The following is a 21,662-nucleotide window of genomic DNA, read 5'->3' as shown; positions in this document are numbered from 1 at the left end:
CTATTTTTGTGCTTCAAAAATAAGCAGCAACACATTAAAACAAATTAAATGGATGTTTTATGAACAGGTATTAATACCCTGTTGTTTTTTTTTTGTTTGTTTGTTTTGTCATTCTCATATATAATTACTGTCATCTCTCTTTGCCTTTTTATCTTTATTCCTCTGACTGAAAAAAAAAATAAAAAAGAAGGTGGAAACTCTTGCCTACATGCCTATACACCAAGCTGGACATAAGCTTTTGGAGCTCTTCTAAAGCTTAAAATATCTCTTGTCTTGACTGATTGATGATTCAAAACTGGAATGTGCCTGTGACTATGTTTTGAAGACTAATTGATGTGTTTTCTAGTAGTTATGTTTAAAAATACATTTGTGGATTTCAGCAATTTGAAGAGTGTAGTGCTGACTGTGAGTAAGCAATGTAAAGCTGTCCATGGTCTGAAACTACAGATATGCACCTCTATTCATAAAATAACCGTGTATAAAACACAAAACAAAACAAAAAACAACCTTCCCAGCTCCATACCAAAAACTCTGATGTGAAACATCCAAGTAATATTGGGGTGGGGGGGGGGGTGGAAAATAATAGTACAGCATGGTTTCTTGCTGGGACATGTTGAACCATGATAGCTGCATTATTTTGGGACGTCTCCCTGGGAAATCATTCAGCTGAATGATTGTGCATAGTGATGACTGCTACTTCATTTGGATGGTATTATCATAAATTTGATTTAATGAGGCTACATTTAGCTTGTTCCCTATAGTTAGAGCAACACTTAAAAGGCTAGGAGCTTACGTTTAAGCAAAAGACTACATTCAGAGATGAGTATGAAGAGAAGTCTGATGTTTAAATTGTCAGACAAGGGCTCCAATAGTACTGTGTAGTATAGTACTCTATTCTAGAAGTAGGATAGAGCGAGAAAATGATAAAAAAGGGGGTAGTTTGCTTTTTTGCTCTTTCCTTTTTTTGTTTTATGTATTTTAGGGATTTTATGATTCACCGTGCCATCTTCCAATAGCAGAATATTTTTTGCTTTTAATTAAATAAAAAACGCAAATCTGGCATTTTGTTCAAATTTTGAGGTTAAAAATATTAGCCAGGTAAAAAAAAATGTTATTAAAGTAGACAGTAACAGCATAGTCCACCATAGTCGTACTAATTGGTTGGGGTGGTGTATGTATACATAAGAGAGACTTCATTCAAAGGTGTCTGCATTTACCAGTGTTTTTGTTTATTTAATCTGTAACTTATTTTTTTTTCTGTCTTAAGAAAGTGTATTAAATTTTCTCTCTTCTCATCCCTCCCCCCATTAAAGTTAATAATAGGTGTTTTTAATAAAAGCAATTATTTTGATTATTTTGATAGCACATCTCTGGCACTTACTAAATTTTTTTTGTAAACAGTTTCATTGTGTATTGAACAGTCTTTACAGTTTGATATTGCAAGTTCATCTTGTTTTTTTTTCAGTTCTTCTCCCATCTTTGTCAGATCATTGAATTAATTGCACAGCAATGGAAGAGAGGACTTGATTCCTTCCCTAAAAGACTAGAAAAAACAAACAAACAAACAAACAAAAATAAGCAAATGAACGAATCCAAACATTTTAAAAGTTAATCTTTCTGGGCAAAATAGAAAGACTTAGAAACAAAACAAAATAATTAAAGAGGAAAAGCAGATGGCAAGGCAATTTTTCTGACTTTTTTTTGTGAAGGTATAAAAAGGAATTGAGTTCGTTCTATCATTTCCGTACTTTAAAGAAAATGTAAAAATGATTTGAGTATTTCTTGAGACATGTCTTGTGTCATCTTCATTAACTTTTTAGTAAATTCAGTTTCTGTAAGTATGGTATTAGGGTAATAACCTGTTTACAAAGTGCAGTCACTGCTGATACCTACACAAAGTTTTATTCTAGAATTTGTATATAGTGCATTGAGGAGCCTAATGTGTAGCCCACCTCCATGCTGCAATGTTTTTCTTGTGAAGCATATTTATTGTAGGAGTATAGGTGTGAGTTAGAGGAATTAACATGAGAGGCAGATAAGGCTAACTCTCCCTACGGCACACGTGGTAGTAATAACATGTAAAATCCAATTCATACTGTTTCTGATTAGCAAAGGAAGAAAACTCCCCACCAATACTGAAGGGGGGAGCTAGTATGAAAAGAACCCATTACCCATTGAAAGTACCTTCATAAAGAAGGGGGAATACAAGATTGTGTGAATTGTGTTTGTGGTAACTAGGATGAGGAAGACCTTGAATGACATCATTCTCTCAAAAACTGGGATTTTCCACAAAATCTGGGTGGGACTGTCTCCTCCATGAGACTGTGTAGCATTAAGTAATAAAGTATTTATTGAAAATATAAAAATCAACACCTTTTTTTAATTAACATTATTGTATTTATAAGGTTACCTTGTGATTTGTAGCAGACTGCTCGCCCACTCCATTTTTAACTATCCTGATTCATTAGATGATAATGCATTTTTCTAAACACTTAACATCTACAAACAAAACAGTCCTTTTTCTTAGTAAAATGTATGGTAAATAGCAGTGTTTACTTGTGCTAGTTTGTCATGTATTTTGGTGGCTAACTGCCCACTTGAAAACAGTAGATGGTTATGAGGCATTTAAGCATTACTTCTGACATCTTTCCCATCTGATCCTGATGGCTCTGTGAATATGCTAATTAAAAGACCCCTGGAGAAGGAAGCTCTTTGAGCAACAAGAGAAGTGGGAGATGGGAAATAGTCCCAAGACTATTTTTACTCTAGTCAAACAATGACGGGGAACATTCCCAGACACTGGAACATAATATTCTATACTCTTAAATAGTTAGAACAGCTCCTGGCATGCTTTCGACTCATATGAAGTAGTTTTCTCCCAAATAGTTTTTTGGCTGTGCTTCAAAGTTAGCATGAGACACTTTTTTATAAATTTGCTGCGTGTGTCTACCCTTTTCTAAGAGATTTAGAGAGTTTAATAACATGGGTGCAGCACATTCTATGCCAGCAAGAATAAGTATCAAGCACATTTGATTTCCCGGTATAGGTATAGCGTTTCAGATTATCACGTTTCTAACAGTTTTGACTTTATTTGATTTTTGCCGCTACTATTGTATGGAAATACATAGTAGCAGATTTCCAGATACAGATTCCAGAATACAGATTTCCATCTGAATGGAAAAATAGCAGAAAATCTAGTTTTGGAGCCACATGTTACATGAAGAAAGTACTGTTGTGTTTCACCATCTTTGAGTGGTTTACAAATTTAGTGGACCATGGCTTTGTTTTATTCAAGAGTCACTCCCTGGGAATAAGAAACAATAATTAAAATCATGACATGAATAATTTGTTTGAGTGCATTAGATCTATTTAGTCTTTTGATTTATTTAGAATATATGTGACTAGAAATATGGTCTGCTCTCATCATTCGTGCTGGTGGTTCCACATAAAATATTGCTATTTGTGTAAGGGAAGAGTAAATACCCACTCAATAGTGAGTATTTCCCACTATAGGTATAATCTCCCTCCAAACATTTTCCATGTTTTCTCTTTTTTTTTTTTTTTTCAACACCAGTTTACATTATTACTTTCCAGGATTTCAGTCTTTCTCTCTCCCTCTCTCTTTTCGGTTTTAATTAGAACTAGAAAATTGAGAAAAAGATCTTGTATTTTAAGTCATTTATTTAAGATGGCTGGTTTTAATACCATGAGCATTCTAAACACTTTGAGACTAACAGATGCAGAAGAATCTCACGCTATTAGGTAATAATCCAGTCATGGTATTTCTTACTGGATAAGAGAACTGTAGATTACAGTCATCTGCACTGAATTATGAGTTAGTATGTGAGGGAAGGCAGTCATCAGTGCAGATACACGTATACAGTTGACCTGATACCACTGAGTAACAGGATCTTGGAGTTACCGCAGGTAATTCTATGAATTCTATTTCCATGCTCAACAGTATTTAACAGTGCATCTACAGCAAGGATGTGCTGTGCAGTTCTAGCTCCTTAGTGTCAGGAAGGATATAATAAAACCAGAAAAACATGAAGAGGAAAGAAACAAGGATGATCTAATATATGAAACTGGCAACTCTGAGAACTAAGACTAATAGGTGAAGATTTCAGTCAAAGAGAACTGAGATGGGCATGTGACACACAGAGGTCTACAAAATCTTGCTTACTATGGAGAAAGCAAGTAGGGAACCAGAGTCTGGTCTTTTCAGAAGACATATTACAGTTAAAATTAATAAACTTAAATATTCAGAGCAGTCAGTCATAATAGTGTGGAATCTGCTTCAGTTTCTTTATTCTTCTTGTAAAGATGTATAGTGTCAGCATTTCTCTGGTGAACCATAGATACTAAAAATAACTTTTAAATAATTTTATTTAGAGGCTTATGGTTCCTGTTTGGTATATCTCAGCTAAAATAATTTTTAAACAGATGTAGAGGAGCCATTTTAAATAAGTCATATGAAGAGAAAGTAGCTACCTAAGTCAGTTATTTAGAAGAAGACATTCAAGGTTATTCTTTGAAACAGGCAAACCAATGAACGTTAATTGAATCCAAGAATAAACACCACTCTGAGCACTAATGCAGTTTTGTAGATCTGCAATGTAATAGGCGATTTGCCAGCTGCAATAAAAAGATGTCAGCCAGACTTCTGTATCTCATTTCTATGTAACTACCTTTCTATGGCCCATGTACCTCCTTACAAAGTTTGTTAAGTACTAAGAAAAAATTAGGGTGTTAGATTTCTTGCAGAGGAAACCTGAATGTGCTACTTGCCTTGTAACCTAGACAGGCAAGGTCATTTGCAGCCTAAAGGACTGTATAACTTATTAGGGGAAGAAGGAGTTGGAAACTGCCAATGCCTAAAAGGTAGAAAATAATTGCATATTTCCCTATTTGGGTGAGTTCAGCTGTATCCATTTAGTGGACACCTTCACCACCACCCCTGATGTTAAATGAAAAACTGAAATGCTGAAGTAACAGAGTGGTTTTTGTTTGTTTGTTGATTTTCGGATCAGAGCTGTTCTCCCCTCCTTTACACATATGAATCCACAAGTTATTTTTTTTTAAGTGTTTTACAACTTAGACTATTCAGAGTATGTTTAAGGTCTTACTTCTCCAGAAGGTGTTTGCTGGATTTTTGAAAGATCTGATTTGTTCAAAGCTTGAATTATAGAAAATTTCATTTAAAGTCAGTTAGATATGAGAGAGTTTATATTCATGCTTAGATATCAGTATTCTGGCAGTTTAGCTGAAAACTAACATTACATCCTAGGGATTTTATAAAAAAGTTTTTTGGAATGCAGAAGTATATCTAAAGACATGCAAGTATGAATGTATACAGCAAGTGACTGTGTTTTACAGAAAGAAAAACTTAGGTAGATTATATTGTTGTTTCATTTACATACCTAAAAATATTTAATGGTTGGTATTTGGTATTCACATCCCACTCACATATGCCTCCGTTGTTGTGCTTTCTCGGATTATAGAAGTATAATGGTACCTTATTTTATAGGTAGTACTCTTATCAATCTGTTCAGCTATGTGTTTTATGTTCTGTATATGGTGTGTAGTAAGTTAGTCTGGGAAGTAGTCCATTAGTAAGTCCATTCTGTAGACAGGTGAAAATTTTCTATTTTTTTTTTAGAAGTTATGCATACTCATTGAAAAAGAACTAATAAACTTGGAAAAACACCAAAGCAAAATTAAGAAAATGCGTTACAGACCTGAGAACCATGTTAGTTAAATGTGAACTCTGAGTACAAATGTTACGTTCTTCAAACAGATTTACAAATGAGAAAATAATTTAAAATCATGAAGGTATTCTATTTTACATTAGGATAGTGAAGTATGCTCAATAACTGTTCATGTTCACTGTGAAGAAGGCACATAAAATTTTCATGGAGCTGAAGCTTGCTCATTCATTTTAATGAGATGTATTATAGCAGGATGGCTTGCGTGATTTATGACATTTGACAGTTTTTCACACAAAAAAGTATGTATGCCTTTGTGTATATCTTCTCTTCAGCTTTACTTTTTCATCCATACTTACAGAACCCGAAGGACTGCACCAAAGCTAAGAAACTTGTGTGTAATATCAACAAAGGCTGCGGCTATGGTTGTCAACTTCATCATGTAGTCTACTGCTTCATGATCGCTTATGGCACTCAGCGAACACTCATTTTAGAGTCTCAGAATTGGCGCTATGCTACTGGTGGCTGGGAAACTGTCTTTAGGCCTGTAAGTGAGACATGTACTGACAGATCCGGTACCACCACTGGACACTGGTCAGGTAAGACTTAACTCAAAAAATTTCTCATAATTTTTATTTTTATTTTTTTTTACAACTTCTCTCATGTACAACTGTTTTGATACTTCTTCCTTGGTTGTTATGTGGAATATAATAACTATGATTGCAATTGCATACATAAGCATCTTTTAAATTTTATTTATTCAGTGTATTAAAAAAATAATATACTTATTAAGACGCCTCTAGTGCTTTGGCAGAGATTTTTTTCTTAATTCAAGTTTTAGATTTGAAATATAATCCTTCAGGAGTCTGCATCTGTGTTTTGGGCCAGGTATGAGTCCAATTTTTGTGGGAAGAGAATAGTAAATAGAGGCTATTGCTGGTAAACTATAGCATGTTTGAAATAAAAAGCAAAATAAATACAATACAAAATAAAAAAGATAATAGTAAAACAATAGACATTCATATACATCCATACACACCCCAGATTGAAATAACTTCTAATATAAACCAAACTGACTTGAATTTCAAATTGCAAAAGCAGTGGCAATGATAAAAACCTTTCTATTTGTAGATCAGTCATAGAATCATAAAACGGTTTGGGTTGGAAAGGACCTTAAGGATCATCTAGTTCACCCTTTCTGCCATGGGCAGGGACACATTCCACTAGACCAGGTTGTTCAAAGCCCCATCCAACCTGGCCTTAAACACTTCCTTGCTGAGAGTGCACTCAATCCCATGTCTATATCATTGACAAAGGTATTAAATTGTACCAGTCCCAAAGCAATCTCCTGAGGGACGCCACTCATCACAGGACATAGAGCCATTGACTACCACTCTCTGGGTGTGGCCTTCAAGCCAATTCCTTTTCCACTGAATGGTCCACCTTTCAAATCCATAGCTCTCCAATTTGGAGATGAAGATGGCGTGTGACTATGTTGAAGGTCTTACAGAGGTTGAGGTAGATGACATCAGTCATTCTTCCCTTGTTAGCTGATTCAGTCACTCCATCATAGAAGGTCACCAGATTGGTCAGGCACCAAATACCCTTGGTGAAGCTATGCTGGCTGTCTCGAATGACCTCCTTGTCTTGCATATGCCTTGACATTGCTTCCAGGAGGATCTTTTTCATGATCTTCCCATTTCAACCCTTTTCAAAAATGGGGTTGACATTTCTTTTTCCAGTCACTGGGGACTTCTCATGACTTCCAAGACTTTTCAAACATGATGGAGGGTGGCTTGGCAACTTCATCAGAGAGTTCTCTCAGGACCCTGGAATGCATATCATTGGGCCCCATGGACTTGTACCTGTTCAATTTCATCAGGTGATCTTGACTTGAACCTGATCTTCAATTACAGTGGAAGGGAATTTGCTCCTCCAGCCCTTGCCTAGAGGTTCAGGAACTCAATAGATATCTTAAAGGTCTAAAATCAACATTTTTTAATTTTGCAAAATGCAGTTTAAAGATAGCTGCTTAAACATAATTGTGTATTTTACACATCGAGACAGCATTTATACCTTAGGTCTGTTCCTCAAAGCGTCGAGATGCTAAAAAACTTTAGCTAAAAAAATCTAGTTGGAAATGAGATTTTTTTTCCAGAAATTAGGTTTTAGAAATGGTTGAATATTTTCTAAAAATAAGTAGATTGAAATGGAAAATGGATATCGAAATTTCAGCTGAAGTTTTACTCATGCTTGGCAAATAAGCAACTGAAACAGCCATCTGGACATGGTCTTGGGTAGCCTGCTCAACATGACCCCAAAATTTAGTTAGAGGCAGTTTTGTGAGCCTTGCATTTACTATAATAAGCTATAAACCAGTGGAGCACTTATGCACACATGGCTTAAAAAGACTACATATTTTCACAAAAGTCTTGAAATAGATAATTATTTCCTGCAGTATGGGCTCTTGCTGATGAAAGTACAAATAATGTTTGCTTTTAGCTCTCTACAGATATTTTTAAATTAGTCTCTACATCAGGATAACTTGTTTGAAGGCTGAACATGATCTTGGTATGATCAGATTTTCTTCTAATTAATGAATGCCAGTAGTTTGAATTTCAGTGCTCTTGAGAGAGAAAACATTCAGCAAAGAAAGACTCCATCTATGATCCCTACTAGCTAGCCACTTGCACTACAGAGTGTGTTAAATTCTGATCTTCAGAAATGGCATGATCACTGAGGAAGAATGATACTGACAGTTGATCTGTTGTATTATTTCCAGTGTGGCTTCAGTATGAATCTGCAGAGAATACTTAATTGCCAGTAAATTTGAAAGACATTTTATCTTCCTGAGGTTTTCTATGTTTTTCTTGTCTCCCCAAATTGATATAGATTTTGCTCTCATTTTTCTTTTATTCCCTGTCCTCTCAGTAAGTCTGAAATTCTTAACCAAAATTAAAAGGTTTGTCTGCAGAACTGCACCTTTAACATTTTTTTCTAATGTATTCTGAAATCAGCATGGGATTTCCTAGATGTTTAAAATAAATATATAAAAATGCATTAAAATTTATAATTATTTACATTTATTGTAAACAATATACTCCTACATACTGTACATACAATGCTTTGTATAGAACATTTTAATAAAAGTTGTTTTTAATTATATATATATATATATAATTATTCAAGTGAATACTTGTAACAGGGTATCAGTATAAATTACAGAAATAGGCCAAAAAGTCAGAAAATATCATTTTAAAGAATTGCTTTCCTATAGTTTGCAGACAGTGCATAGAATAATAATTGAGTAAATGGTGTTTCTTTCCTATAATGACAAAAATTGTTTAAATCTGTACATTTGCCTTTCTTCTTATCAATTATATAGACTCTTCTTGACACTTATTTTAGTTGCATTATCAACATTGAGTTTTGAGGTTTCCAAAATCTATCCTGGGCAAAACAATTTAGATAGCAATCTCTTCTACACAGAATTAAGTGTTTTATATGGTCATTTGGTCCACCCCCCCTGCTAAAAGTAGGGCCACCCAGAGCAGGTTTCCCAAGGCCACGACCAGACAGCTTCTGAGTATCTCCAAGCACGGAGACTCCACAGCTTCTCCGGGCAAGCTGTGCTTGTGTTCAGTCACGTACACAGTAAAGAAGTGCTTCCTGATGTTCAGATGGAGCCTCTTGTGTTTGAGATTTTGCCCATTGCTTCTTTTCCTGTCACTGGGCCCCATGTGACACTGGGGTCTTTTCCTGTCACTGGGCTCTGAAAAGAGCCTGGCTCCATCTTCTTCATCTTTACAGTCTCCCCTCAGGTATTTACATGTCGTGTCTCTCCCCCCCTCTTCATCATCTTCGTGACCCTTCAGTGGAGACTTTCTTGTAAGTCCATGTCTCTCTTGTAAGGTAAAGATTAAGACTCTCTTGTAAGGATATTTTGAGCATGAATATTTTTAATTCCCACGTCATAATGTTCTGTTATCATTGCAACGTGCAGAAGAAAAAGAGTAGGCCTCATTTTTACTTGCTGATTTATGACAACTGGGTCATAATTTCCAATATTTCTCCAATAATTTCTCCATTCTCCAATAATACATTGAAGGAGGGCTATAAAAAAAACAAGTTAAAAAAAAATAAAGAAGAAACAATACACTAAATGGGAAAAGAAAAGAGATTAAGGACAGGTCAGTATACAGTTAGACGTCATATCTGCATTACATGGTGGACAATGATATTTGCATGCGTAAATAACAGTATGTGCTTCCATAAAGTGCCAAGCCACTAAGATGAAAGGTATCTTGAAAAAGGAAATCTGAAACAAAGTTTCCTGTGGTAACATTTGAATATTGACTTTGCTGTTTCTAGTCTTGGTTTGATCAACAAATGTTTTTAAGGCAGGGCTGCCCAGAGGGCACAAAATGGCGGAGCTGTTCATGTTCAGTACACATCCTTGAGTACTTTGTACAGTCTTGGGCCCCTCAGTTCGAGAAGGACATCGAGTCCCTGGAACATATCCAGAGAAGGGCTACAAAACCGGTGAAGTGCCTGGAACACAAGTCCTGTGAGGAGCGGCTGAGGGAACTGGGGGTGGGGGTTGGTCTGGAGAAGAGGAGGCTCAGGGGAGACCTTATTGCTCTCTACAGCTACCTGAGAGGAAGGTGTGGGGAGCTGGGGGTCAGCCTCTTCTCACAGGGGAGGCTTAGGTTAGGAATTAGGAGACATTCTTGTCAGAACAAGAGGTCAGGCATTGAAACAGGTTGCACAGGGGAGTAGTGGAGTCACTGTCCCTGGGGATGTTTTAAGGAAAGGTTGGACTTGGTGTTTAGGGACATGGTTTAGTGGGTAACATTGGTACATTGGTAGTAGGGTGATCGTTGGACCAGAAGATTTTGGAGGTCTTTTCTAACCCTAATGATTTTATGATTCTCTATGATTTGGAGGTAGTGACAGCTTTCAAGTATCGACTGACCTACAATTTTAAAATATAAATTAACTAATATGTTTATATGTATAATTCAAGACAGAAGATACTGTGGGTACACAAAATTAATTTTTAATTTATTAAAGCCAACCAGGCAACAGTAATCAAAAGGACTAAATGAAAATTACAAACCCAAACCATAAAAAGTTACTGAGAATCTATTGCAATAAACAAACAAACAAAATTTTTATTCCATGAACTAGGTCTTCCTTGACAGTAATTTTCCTTGTATACAAATCTGATGAATATTTTATATTAAACTAAAAAAACTTTTGGACTTCTATACATCTGTATTAAGTATGTTTTGCTCCCATACTTCACTTGCAGAATCTTGCAAAATAAATTGATTCATGTCAATTCTAATTCTTAATACCTTTTTTATACACCAACTTCCATTATTTACATTTTTATTCAATCAAATTTATCTTTGGTATGTAGCATTCTGGAGTTTGGTGATTTGAGAGAACAGAGCAGAACAGCTCTGTCCTTTTTGTCCTTTTTAAATTTCTGCATTAATCCAACTGTCCTTTGTTTCAGTTGGATTAATGCAGAAATCAAGCTACTGATATATCACGGTTCTGTTTTGTTTGTTTTTTTTTTGTTATTGTTTTGTTTTGTTTTTTGAAGGTGTTTTGTAAGATTTAACCAGCTGATTTTACAGTGAAGGAAAACACTTCACATATAGAGAGAAATGAGATGGAGGGAGAGAGAGACTGATCTGTCTTATTGAGCCTACTGTAAGAGATATATTGTCTTTGAGGTCACTGCAAATCTCCTAACAAGAGTTTGAGATGGTTAGAAATTCTGAAAAAGTTCTTTTCTAGTGGTTAAAAATTGATTTCTTTAGAGTTGAGCTGCTTTGAAATCCTCTTCTGATTAGAATCTGAATCAAAAATTTTCAGAGTATGCAATACTCAGAAATAATGAAACTGATAGAGGTGAATTTGAAATTGTACATTTCAATGTGAAGATCAATAAATGTTTAAAGTAACACCCAATCAGGTGTAATGAGGCAAAAATTTGAGTATAATTCAAAAGAAGTTATATTCTTTCCAGGTAGAAATTATGTATTGTGAGAGACAGGTAAAAGACTTTTGTTCTTTTAAATTTAACTATGTTTAAGCTAGTACTATCACCAGCAGTCCTGATAAAAGTACCGTTTGTCTTTTTCATTTTCGTCACTGAATTCATATTAGGCATAGAAATTTTTAGTATTTAGTGCTGCTTTTTATAAAATGTACATCAATTACAAAAAAACATAACTTGATGCTTTCACGATGTCGGAGAAACTGAACACTGTTTTTTTGTAGCTTTCCATTAATTTAAAAAAGTAATTGCGATCTGGTTATGAAACATGAGTAGAGAAATTTGTATTTTTTTTTCCTGCTAAGAACCAGTTCTTCTCATTAACTTTTATTTTCATCATTCTGATGTAAAACAAGCATAAACAAATGATCTTCAGGACATTGTTAAGAAAATCATTGAGAAAATAAATGGTAATATAATGGAACTCTGCTCCAATGTCAATTTGCAGTAAAAAATGCCCCTAGTAAATATATTGGAGTATATTTTTTCCCTTTTGTCCTTCTTTAAGAAGGGTTTACATATATAGACCTGTTCATTGCAGCAGTAAAGAGTCAAGGCTTCCTTTTAGCCCCAAAATAAGTTAAACTGAAGCCCAAAATAACATTATTTTTTATAAATTATTTGTAAGTTCTTTTTATAATCTTTTGCTTAATATGAAAATGTCTGTCAAAAACAAAAGAAAACAACAGCAATAACAAATGTTGAATTTTCATCTAAATATATATTTCATCTAAAGGATATTTTAGTTACTGTAATACCCATGCTATTTTTTTTTTGGTTTGATGGGGGATGGAAAAAAAAAAGAGAAATGTAAAGAAACTAAATTTATTTAATGTAGGTTATTGTCTGAAAATTGGAAATTGGTGTCTTTATTACTGTTTCTGTTACAGAAGCTCCTAAAAACCTTGTTGTCAGGCAGATTTCCCAGCCTATTTTCCAGGCAGATAGTAACATAGACTTCAAAATCTTGCAGTCAAAATTGAGACCATTCAGATAGACACAGCTGAAAATATTAGTAGGGTGAGTAATTCTATACCTAGTGAAATTGACATGAAAACACTTAACTTGGCTTAATTTTTAAATATAGTGTACGGCAACATTATTGAAGTTTGTAGTCCCATCCTGCTGTTTAGTAGATTGGCATTCATTGCAAACATTGCAGAGAAATGAAGATACTCTCAAAAGTTATTTCTATGCCTGGAGTGGAAGTAGGATCAAGTAGTTATATATAGAAACAGTTTTTGAAAAAGAACAGCATTGTTCTGTTCAGAGAACTGAGAGTAAGAACAAAACAGAAATATTTAGATGGACTTTCACTTTGAAGGGAACTCCAGGTGTAGAAGTACCACAGTCAGAAAACGCCTGCATGATGTCACATAAGCTTAAATGATTTGAATATCAACATATAGGCATGTCAACAGTAAATATATATATATATATATATATATATATATATATATATATATATATGTTCTCTTCTGTTAAAAAAATGTCAGGGCACTTCAAAGATGAATGAGACACTAAAAATTGAAGAGTGTATATCAAGCTGCTTCTGGCGTGTGAATTTCTTACCTCTGCTGGGAAGATGATATAGCAATGAATGTTGTCAGTGTCACTTTTTTTTAGATATGAACACAGTAAGAATATCAAGAATGAAATACATTCATTAAGGAAGAAAAGATAAAAAGATTTTTTTTTTTTTTATTATTAAATATTAATATAGATACTCTCTTCAGTTGTTGCAACCTGTACTGCAGCAACAGCACTTCACTATATGGTATTTTTAAGCCCCAGCCATCTTTATTGCTGCAGTCTTTAGCCATTATTCATCATTATTTTTTAGGTTAAAATTCACCTTGTGTGGTTCTTTGCTTGGTATTTTGTCAGTCTAGGAAAACGTTTCAGACTGAGGATAGTTTTCCAACACATTTTTACGCACAACTTTGCAATTAGGATTACTCTGGCCTTAAAACCCTGCCCTGTTTAAGATATTTGGCTTATATGGCCTTTTTTTTTTTTTTTTGGTATACTACTTATTAACATTTTTTAGATGCAGGGGATGTTTACCTGTAGGTATGACAACTAAATAAGAGCAAAAATGGATCAGAAGTGACTGGCCACTTCTCTAAGAGAAAATCATTCAAGAGAAATCATTTCAAGAGAAAAAGGTGCATTGGTCTTCTACCTACATAGCAAGTACATTATTTTGTTAACATTTCATGTGAAACAATATTCATTTAATATTCCTAGGGAAAAAAATACACACACAACTTTATTAGAATCTCATCATTTTGGTATTAAATATCTATTGGATACCATCTAACATGTTTTGAAGAGAAATCATTAGAACCTATTTTCCTTTATCTGCTATTGCATAAATCCCAAGACAAATCACAAAAACATAGTTATTTTCTTTGCAAGTGCCCTTAACTGCTCTAAGAAGCAGTATTATTTTTTTAGAAAAGCTTCTAGTAGTGTGTATAGTAACGATACTTTGTTACTATAGTAGTTGTGAAGAAAAATGTACTTAAATGTGAGTTATATTCCTTGTTATTGATTCTTCCATTACATTTTTCCCTTACTTTTTTTTGGGAAATGCAAAATTCTGTTTTCAGACCACTTGAAAATAGGCATACACTTTATGACTGAAGACCAGAGAAATTTCCTTTTCCGTTATTACAGAATTACCCTCTTTATTTTCCTCTGTTTTACATTAGCACACCATGGAAGTAGAATGTGTCCCCATTTCTATTAGTTTTTTTCAGCTACCCTGTTGAGGTGAAGTGTGCCTCACTGCTATGAATTTCCAACACTATAGCAGTTTTATTCTCTACTGTTTTATTTATGATCAACTAAAACATCTTTTTGTCTATGTGCACCTTGAGGGTTATGTTCCATCTGGACTTGCACATGAAGGCATTTTTACTAATTCATTGGAAGATATGCTCTCGGGGAGTGTTCCAAGTGTTTAAATGTAGGACAAAACAAGATTGTAAGCTGAAGTTATAAACCATTAGCTCAAAAAGGCAATAAATGTCTGTTCTAAAAAGGGAGCACTTAGCCGCTAGTTGGGCAGCCAACTCCAGATATTAAACCCCATTTTCATGACCTGTTGAGAACTTACAGGTCCCCTAAAATATAGGTTGTTTTGTTTTTTTGCCTACTTAAAAATGTTACAGACTTGTATACACGTCCAGTTAGCTTATACATGACAGAGATCAATCCCTGCAGCTGTTAAATGATTTTTAGAAAAGAAAGCTGTTTATCATCCATTCCAGAAAGGACAAACTAATATACAAAGAAAGTATTTGGAAGTACTTTTGGTTACTTTTAGTAATTAACATCAGGCTCAATCATCTTCAGTGGAATTAGTTCAAGTTAAATCTGAAATTAGTTTTTCATCAATATTTCTGTAGAGATCTTTTCTATATGTTTTTCTAAGTCATTTCAGTGATCCCTGTGTAAGATCTTACCTTTAAATTGCCAGCTCTTTCAACTGTTGGGTGAATGAATAAACCTATATAACATGTCAAAACAACCTTTGCATTGTAAATATATATTTGCCTTTGCAAATATATTTTTTATCACATTTTCCAGTAGTCAGTGAGCATGAACTCTTCTTGGATAGGTACCCTTTTCATATAGGCTGTTCAGAAGAAATGGGACATGGTTCAAAAGAAGTTTGAATATATAAAGATAAAGGGAAAATAAATTACTCTTAAGCTTCTTGGGTTCTACTTAATTTGATTGTCCACTGAAAATACCTTCACTCACTGATAATTTGAAGTCAATCTGTGGAATCACAGTCTTCATCTGTAAACTTTTCAGTTGGCATGCTGGGTATCTAAACAAGTGTGGAAGGGAAAATCTTTACCTTATCATATTCTCTCCACGTGTCATGGTGATGGCCAAAACAGCTTCTAATATGTAAGTGATAAGAGTGATTTGAAAATATAGTTCCTCATAACATAGTCCATCTGAGCTTAGGGGAGTGGAGGCCCTAAAGTCAATTAATAGGTACTGCTGCTTTAGTTTTGCTTGCTATTTCAGAGGCAGAAATGGACATGCCCAGTTCATGTTTTCATAAGGTCCAAGAGTGACAACATACAATAAAATCTTGTTAGTTATTAGGACAGTAAGATCACTGCTTATGTTGCATTTTTGGTTATATGTGGGATTTTCAAAGATCCAAAATGACATGGGAAAATAAATACTATCGAAAGTCAATGAATGGAACTTGTGTTACAAGACACACCGGTAGTTTAAGAGCTGTGGAAGTTAGTACTTTACTGGAGCAGAAATAAGACAACCAGCAAATATTTTCCTTTTGGTAAGACTGATAAAATAGTATACTTGGCAGAGAATTTATTTAGCTGTTTCCTGAGAGAGCAAATGTTTTGTCATCATGCTACACCTTCCTATTTGCTACTTTCTTCTTCTAACTTCCTACAGCTTCTGAATATTGGACCAGTTTTAGCTAAATTTGACAGAAAGCCGTAGGTTTTGTTAAGATTCAGTAAGGATCTTCAAGGGTAGGTAGCCTGGGTATGTGCATGTAGCCACGGAATCCAATAAGCAAGTAAGAAACAGTGACAGACTTATCACAAATGTCACTTTTCAATAGCAGGTGGTACAGAGATTGGTACGAGACATTGGAGCCCCTGCAGGTAGCTGCAGGAGTTGTGTGAGGAGAGGAGAGGAGAGGAGAGGAGAGGATGCAGGAAGAGCCTTGAAAGTTCTGGGTTGAAAAAAGTAATAAAACATATGTAGGTATATTTGAAAGCATTTGGGTTTATTCCCTATTGAAGCTATCAAGAATCAGCTACTCAGGATGACAAATAGCACAACACTACCCATATATAAATCCTGAAAAAAAGAGACTGTATCTTCAGTTTCTTTAAAACTGAATTGCACCACATTTATTCAAGACCTGCATGCCTAGAAATGTTTGGTTAGATAAAGAATAATTTTAAAACTTGGTAAGTGGAATCCAGTTTCAAAAACTTCTCATTAAAAATGTACAATGCAAAATCTTAGAAATAAAGCAAATAAAAATACAATTTGTAGTATGACAAAATAGGATTCGTTATCTCATTTTAATTCCACTTTATAATTCAAACATGGCATAAAGTTCTTAATAGCTGACTCTCATAATAATGTTTGGAAATGTCCAAAAGAGAGTTGTAGGAGATGTAGTGTGCAGCACAGAACAGATAAAAGAAAGATACTTTTCCTTTCTTCTGAACTAGTTGATGATTCATAAATATCAGAACACACCAGAACATTGCATAGTTTCTATTAGATATGTTTTTGTCTTCTTTGCAACAAGAAACATTAAAATATCATTGAAGTTGATGAACCATGAACCTGCTGTCTTTGCAGTACATTGCAGTAGCCTGTAAGACAATGAGGAGCCTTGTGAGAATTCAGCACAGTCCCTCTCACCATATTATCTTATGCTAATCTGAACAGCATTCCTAGCACTCTGACACCTCTTATATGATTGAATTTAGAATTGTTCCCTCAGAGTGAGGATTCAAATTGGCAACAGGTCTTTCAGGTTGCTACTTAAGAAGAGCTGTGATTAGAGTCCTATGCAAGTTGATATCACCTCAAAGAAATCTTTATTATAAAAACAGAAAAGCAGTGAAGCTATTCCATTTTTATCAGAGTTTGGTTGGTTTTGATTCTAGCAACACAAACTCAAATTAAATGGAAATTCTCATTTAAACAACATAAATGTCCTTAGCACAATGTTCATAGCATACTTTTAAGTGCTGCTTCTTGAAAGACTACCGTGGAAGTAGATGAATTTTGAGATAAGGGGAGAATGTATGAAGTGTTCAAACAGTCTTTTCTGTTAACCAATAGTATTGATTGTTACTTGGAATAAGGACAACATTTTCCCATGGAAAGTAATTCACACCCAACTAAAACGCCCATCCAAATACAGCTCTGAGCTGGTATTCAGATGGAAGCAAGTGGGAATGTATGACAAATTTTGAGCCAAACCAACATTTTTTAGTCTTCAAAGAAATTGGTATGAAATATACAGATATACAAACGGATCTAAATAGGATTTAGGTTAGGAAAACTAATACTAAATCTGAAAAGCACACAGGCAGTAAGTTTATGTCAAATCACAAAAAGTCCTGTGAGCTATAAAGTAAGCAATTAAGGCACGTTGGGATATTGTGGCAAAATGTTATGCTTCATATAACAAACACAGTGGATTTCAGTATTTAAAAAGTAATCAGTGGGACTCCTGCAAACTGAAACTGTATATTACTGATCTGTTAGTGGTTAACATATGAAAAATGGTGAAGAAGAACTAGATGGTGCAACTGGCATGGATTCTTTGAATAAAAAACAATTTATTTACAAGTCAGAATCACAGAATGGCTGAGGTTGGAAGGGACCTTTGAAGATCAAGTCCAATACCTCTGCAAAGCAGGTTCACCTAGAGCACGTTGCATAGGATGTTATCTGGGCAGGGTTTGAATATCTCCAGAGAAGAAGACTCCACAACCTCAAAGTCCTCAGTTTTCCTCCAGAGTATTATGTTATGATAAGAGTAATATAAATATTGTAGTACTTTGTGATTATTACAAAGAAGTGTGATCTTCTGGTTATTCAGGAAAGGAAAAACTGATTAAGTCACAGAAATTTGGAGGGCAATTATGTGGGTAAATACAAACTGAGAAATAGCACCTTGAATCACATGAAAATTAGATTATCTATAATTTGAATTATAGGGGAAAATTTTGGCAGCTATAAAAGCAAAATGAATCACATTGTTAAAAGTGGCTGGAAGGACTACTGAAATGTTGGTGACCTATTAACTGCAGAGGTGTCTTCCAACCTAAGTAATTCTATGATTCCATGATCAAATGTCAAAGTTGGCCTTGAGCTGAGCAGGAAGTTGGACAGGATTGGCCAGTGATTGACATGATTCTGTGATTTGAACTATCAACATAAGAAAAAGACAGATTATTACTTTTTATGGCATGATACATTATTTAACTGATTTCAACTTGCAAGTAGAAGAATGAATATTTTAAGATTTAGAGAATGAGTATCTAAAACTAGTGAAATCTTTGTTTAAGTAGATCATTTTAATCCAACTTCACTGTCTTCAGGACATCTACAATTTGTATCAATCAACAAGGCTTCTGAATGTTTTTTAATGTATATGCTTACCTATTAACTGTGTTCAGTTTTGGGCCTCTCGCTACAAGAAGGACATCGAGGTGCTTGAGCGAGTCCAGAGAAGGGCGACGAGGCTGGTGAGGGGCCTGGAGAACAAGTCCTACGAGGAGCGGCTGAAGGAGCTGGGCTTGTTCAGCCTGGAGAAGAGGAGGCTCAGGGGCGACCTTATCACTCTCTACAGATACTTTAAAGGAGGCTGTAGTGAGGTGGGGGTTGGCCTGTTCTCCCACGTGCCTGGTGACAGGACGAGGGGGAACGGGCTAAAGTTGCGCCAGGGGAGTTTTAGGTTAGATGTTAGGAAGAGCTTCTTTACTGAAAGGGTTGTGAGGCATTGGAACAGGCTGCCCAGGGAGGTGGTGGAGTCACCATCCCTGGAAGTCTTCAAAAGACGTTTAGATGTAGAGCTTAGGGATATGGTTTAGTGGGGACTGTTAGCGTTAGGTCAGAGGTTGGACTCGATGATCTTGAGGTCTCTTCCAACCTAGAAATTCTGTGATTCTGTGATTAATCCCAGTTTTGTTTATTTACTATATCATTAATCTTGAAGATACGGTAAGATGAGCTCTAGATTTGTAATAATCTCACCCATTAGGGATCTTTCTACAAACATTGAAAGTTTTGTTTAGAATGCTGCAGAAGCACCAGATTTAGCACTTCCATGGCTTCAGGCTAAATTTATTTATTGCAGCTTTCTGAAGATGTACTGCTGCACTATCATCTATCTAATTATAAACAAACTCAAATGGTCAATATTTTTACTAAATGTTTTCCTGTAAGTGTGATATAATGCATATTAAAAATATGAATTGCCTTCTTGAATTAAGTATCATTCATACCTGCAGTACATATTCTGTGGGAAATTATTCTAAAAGATGCCTTCATAGTGGTTTTATGCGGCACAGCGACGTTTTATTAACATTTATAAAGACAAATTTTCCAAATCTGTTAAAAATCAATTGCAAGTATACCTAACCATTTCAAATAAGGCCCTTATTTAAATAAGTATTTCTCAGAGAATTACTGCTGAATCTTGACTAGTTTTGGTAAGCCCTCTTGTATTAGTGTAATGTCTGGAAAATACGTGACTTAATCATGCAATTGTCTTATTTCTAGGACTGTCACAAATATACTGGAATGACTTTTGGTGCATACAAAAGTTTTGTAACCTTAGTGATATCTAACTGTTCTTAAAATAATGAGGCTCATTATGTTTGCACTGAATTGATTTTGTCAGCCAGTAGGTTTACTTGGTCTTCTGCAGTTAAGTCAGTTAGATTTGCTTATATGTAAAACAGTTTTCTTTCCTGGATGGTGAGCACTTAAGCAGCGAATGAACTATCTTCGCCAGGAACCACTGCAAGAAATTAAAATATTCTTTTAGATGAAATGAACAGAGGAGAAGTTTTATCTGAACATTTAATGTTTCAAAAATGTAATGCATTATATTATGTTGCCATTTGTTGACATTATTTATTTCAGTATATGAAAATGCCTTTGAATTATCAGTTGTGTAGATATTTACATTGGAATAATTTGTAAAAACTAATTTAAAAATGGTTAAGGGCAATCTAGCCTTGAATGACAGTCCCATCTAAAACATCTGTATGTTGTTTTAGTTGGTATTTTAAAGATAACAAATTCTTATCTTTAAGTAAATCACATACTTTTATAGTGCTTGGATATTTCCCTTGATCTGTTTAGTTTGCTACTTACATTCATAGTTTAAGTTCTTCAAGACAAGAATTGTCTTCCTGTCAGTAGAATAGCTAATTCAGTGCTTCTAATGATGTCTGAAATGCTGAGATTTGCTATGTTAAAATGTATTCAAAAAGTTGAAGGTAAGCAAAAAATACTCATAAAAAAACAATAATGCTATATAGTTGTTATTTTTTAAAACAGTTTCTTATGCCTAAAGGTATTTTTGTTGTTGTTGTTGTTGTTTTCCTCCTGAAACTGAATTTAAGCATTTTAAATAACAAGTTACGGCCAAGTAAGCCTTAGCACACATTAATGCTGTAGTCATATATATATGAAACAAAAAGTATGAATATATGAACAGGAGTGCAACTTATATTTTATTTATTACCAGCTGCTAAGAATTCAAAGACCTTCAACACTGTTCTTTTGGGATAGATTGCTAGATACCGTTTATACATAATTCTAGTCTGAAACTGTGTTTCTTTTAATGTTGTTTTTGAAAAAGTAGAGAAAGGTTTTGGTAGTCTTTTTGAAGCTGAAGCCACTGTTTAGCTGATATGTTTGGGATGTTACAAGTCAGTGGTAAAGCTTATGAATAAAGTAAACTACATGACTCATCATTGTATGTATTTTAAAACAGGTGAGGCTAATGATAAGGATGTCCAGGTGGTGGAACTTCCCATTGTTGACAGCTTGCACCCACGGCCACCTTATTTACCGTTGGCTATCCCTGAAGACCTGGCTGATAGGCTAATTCGTGTACATGGGGATCCTGCGGTGTGGTGGGTCTCACAGTTTGTCAAATACTTGATTCGTCCACAGCCTTGGTTAGAAAAAGAAATAGAGGAAGCTACAAGGAAGCTTGGTTTCAAACATCCAGTAATTGGGTGGGTATTATTTTCTGTTCAATTGCCTGTACTTTGATATGCATATATAGTTATTCCTGTTCATAAGGAATTGTTTTATGGTGGTTGTCC

At 34.8% G+C, this 21,662-nt stretch overlaps 1 protein-coding gene across 9 annotated transcripts in view; it reads left to right on the top strand.

Annotated features, from left to right (window-relative positions):
* Positions 1-21,662, top strand: part of FUT8 (fucosyltransferase 8) — a 109,329-nt gene that overhangs the window by 74,257 nt on the left and 13,410 nt on the right. For all 9 annotated transcript variants that reach the window (XM_068684745.1, XM_068684746.1, XM_068684742.1 and 6 more), the window contains 2 exons: positions 6,067-6,304; positions 21,326-21,572. In XM_068684745.1, coding sequence (XP_068540846.1) covers positions 6,067-6,304; positions 21,326-21,572 — 485 coding nt within the window. The remainder of the gene's footprint in view (positions 1-6,066; positions 6,305-21,325; positions 21,573-21,662) is intronic.

This window comes from Anas acuta, chromosome 5 (genome assembly GCF_963932015.1).
Source record: "Anas acuta chromosome 5, bAnaAcu1.1, whole genome shotgun sequence".
NCBI lineage: Eukaryota > Metazoa > Chordata > Aves > Anseriformes > Anatidae > Anas > Anas acuta.
The sequence above is the reverse complement of the archived record's forward strand: the minus strand, read 5'-3'. Positions and strand labels throughout refer to the sequence as shown.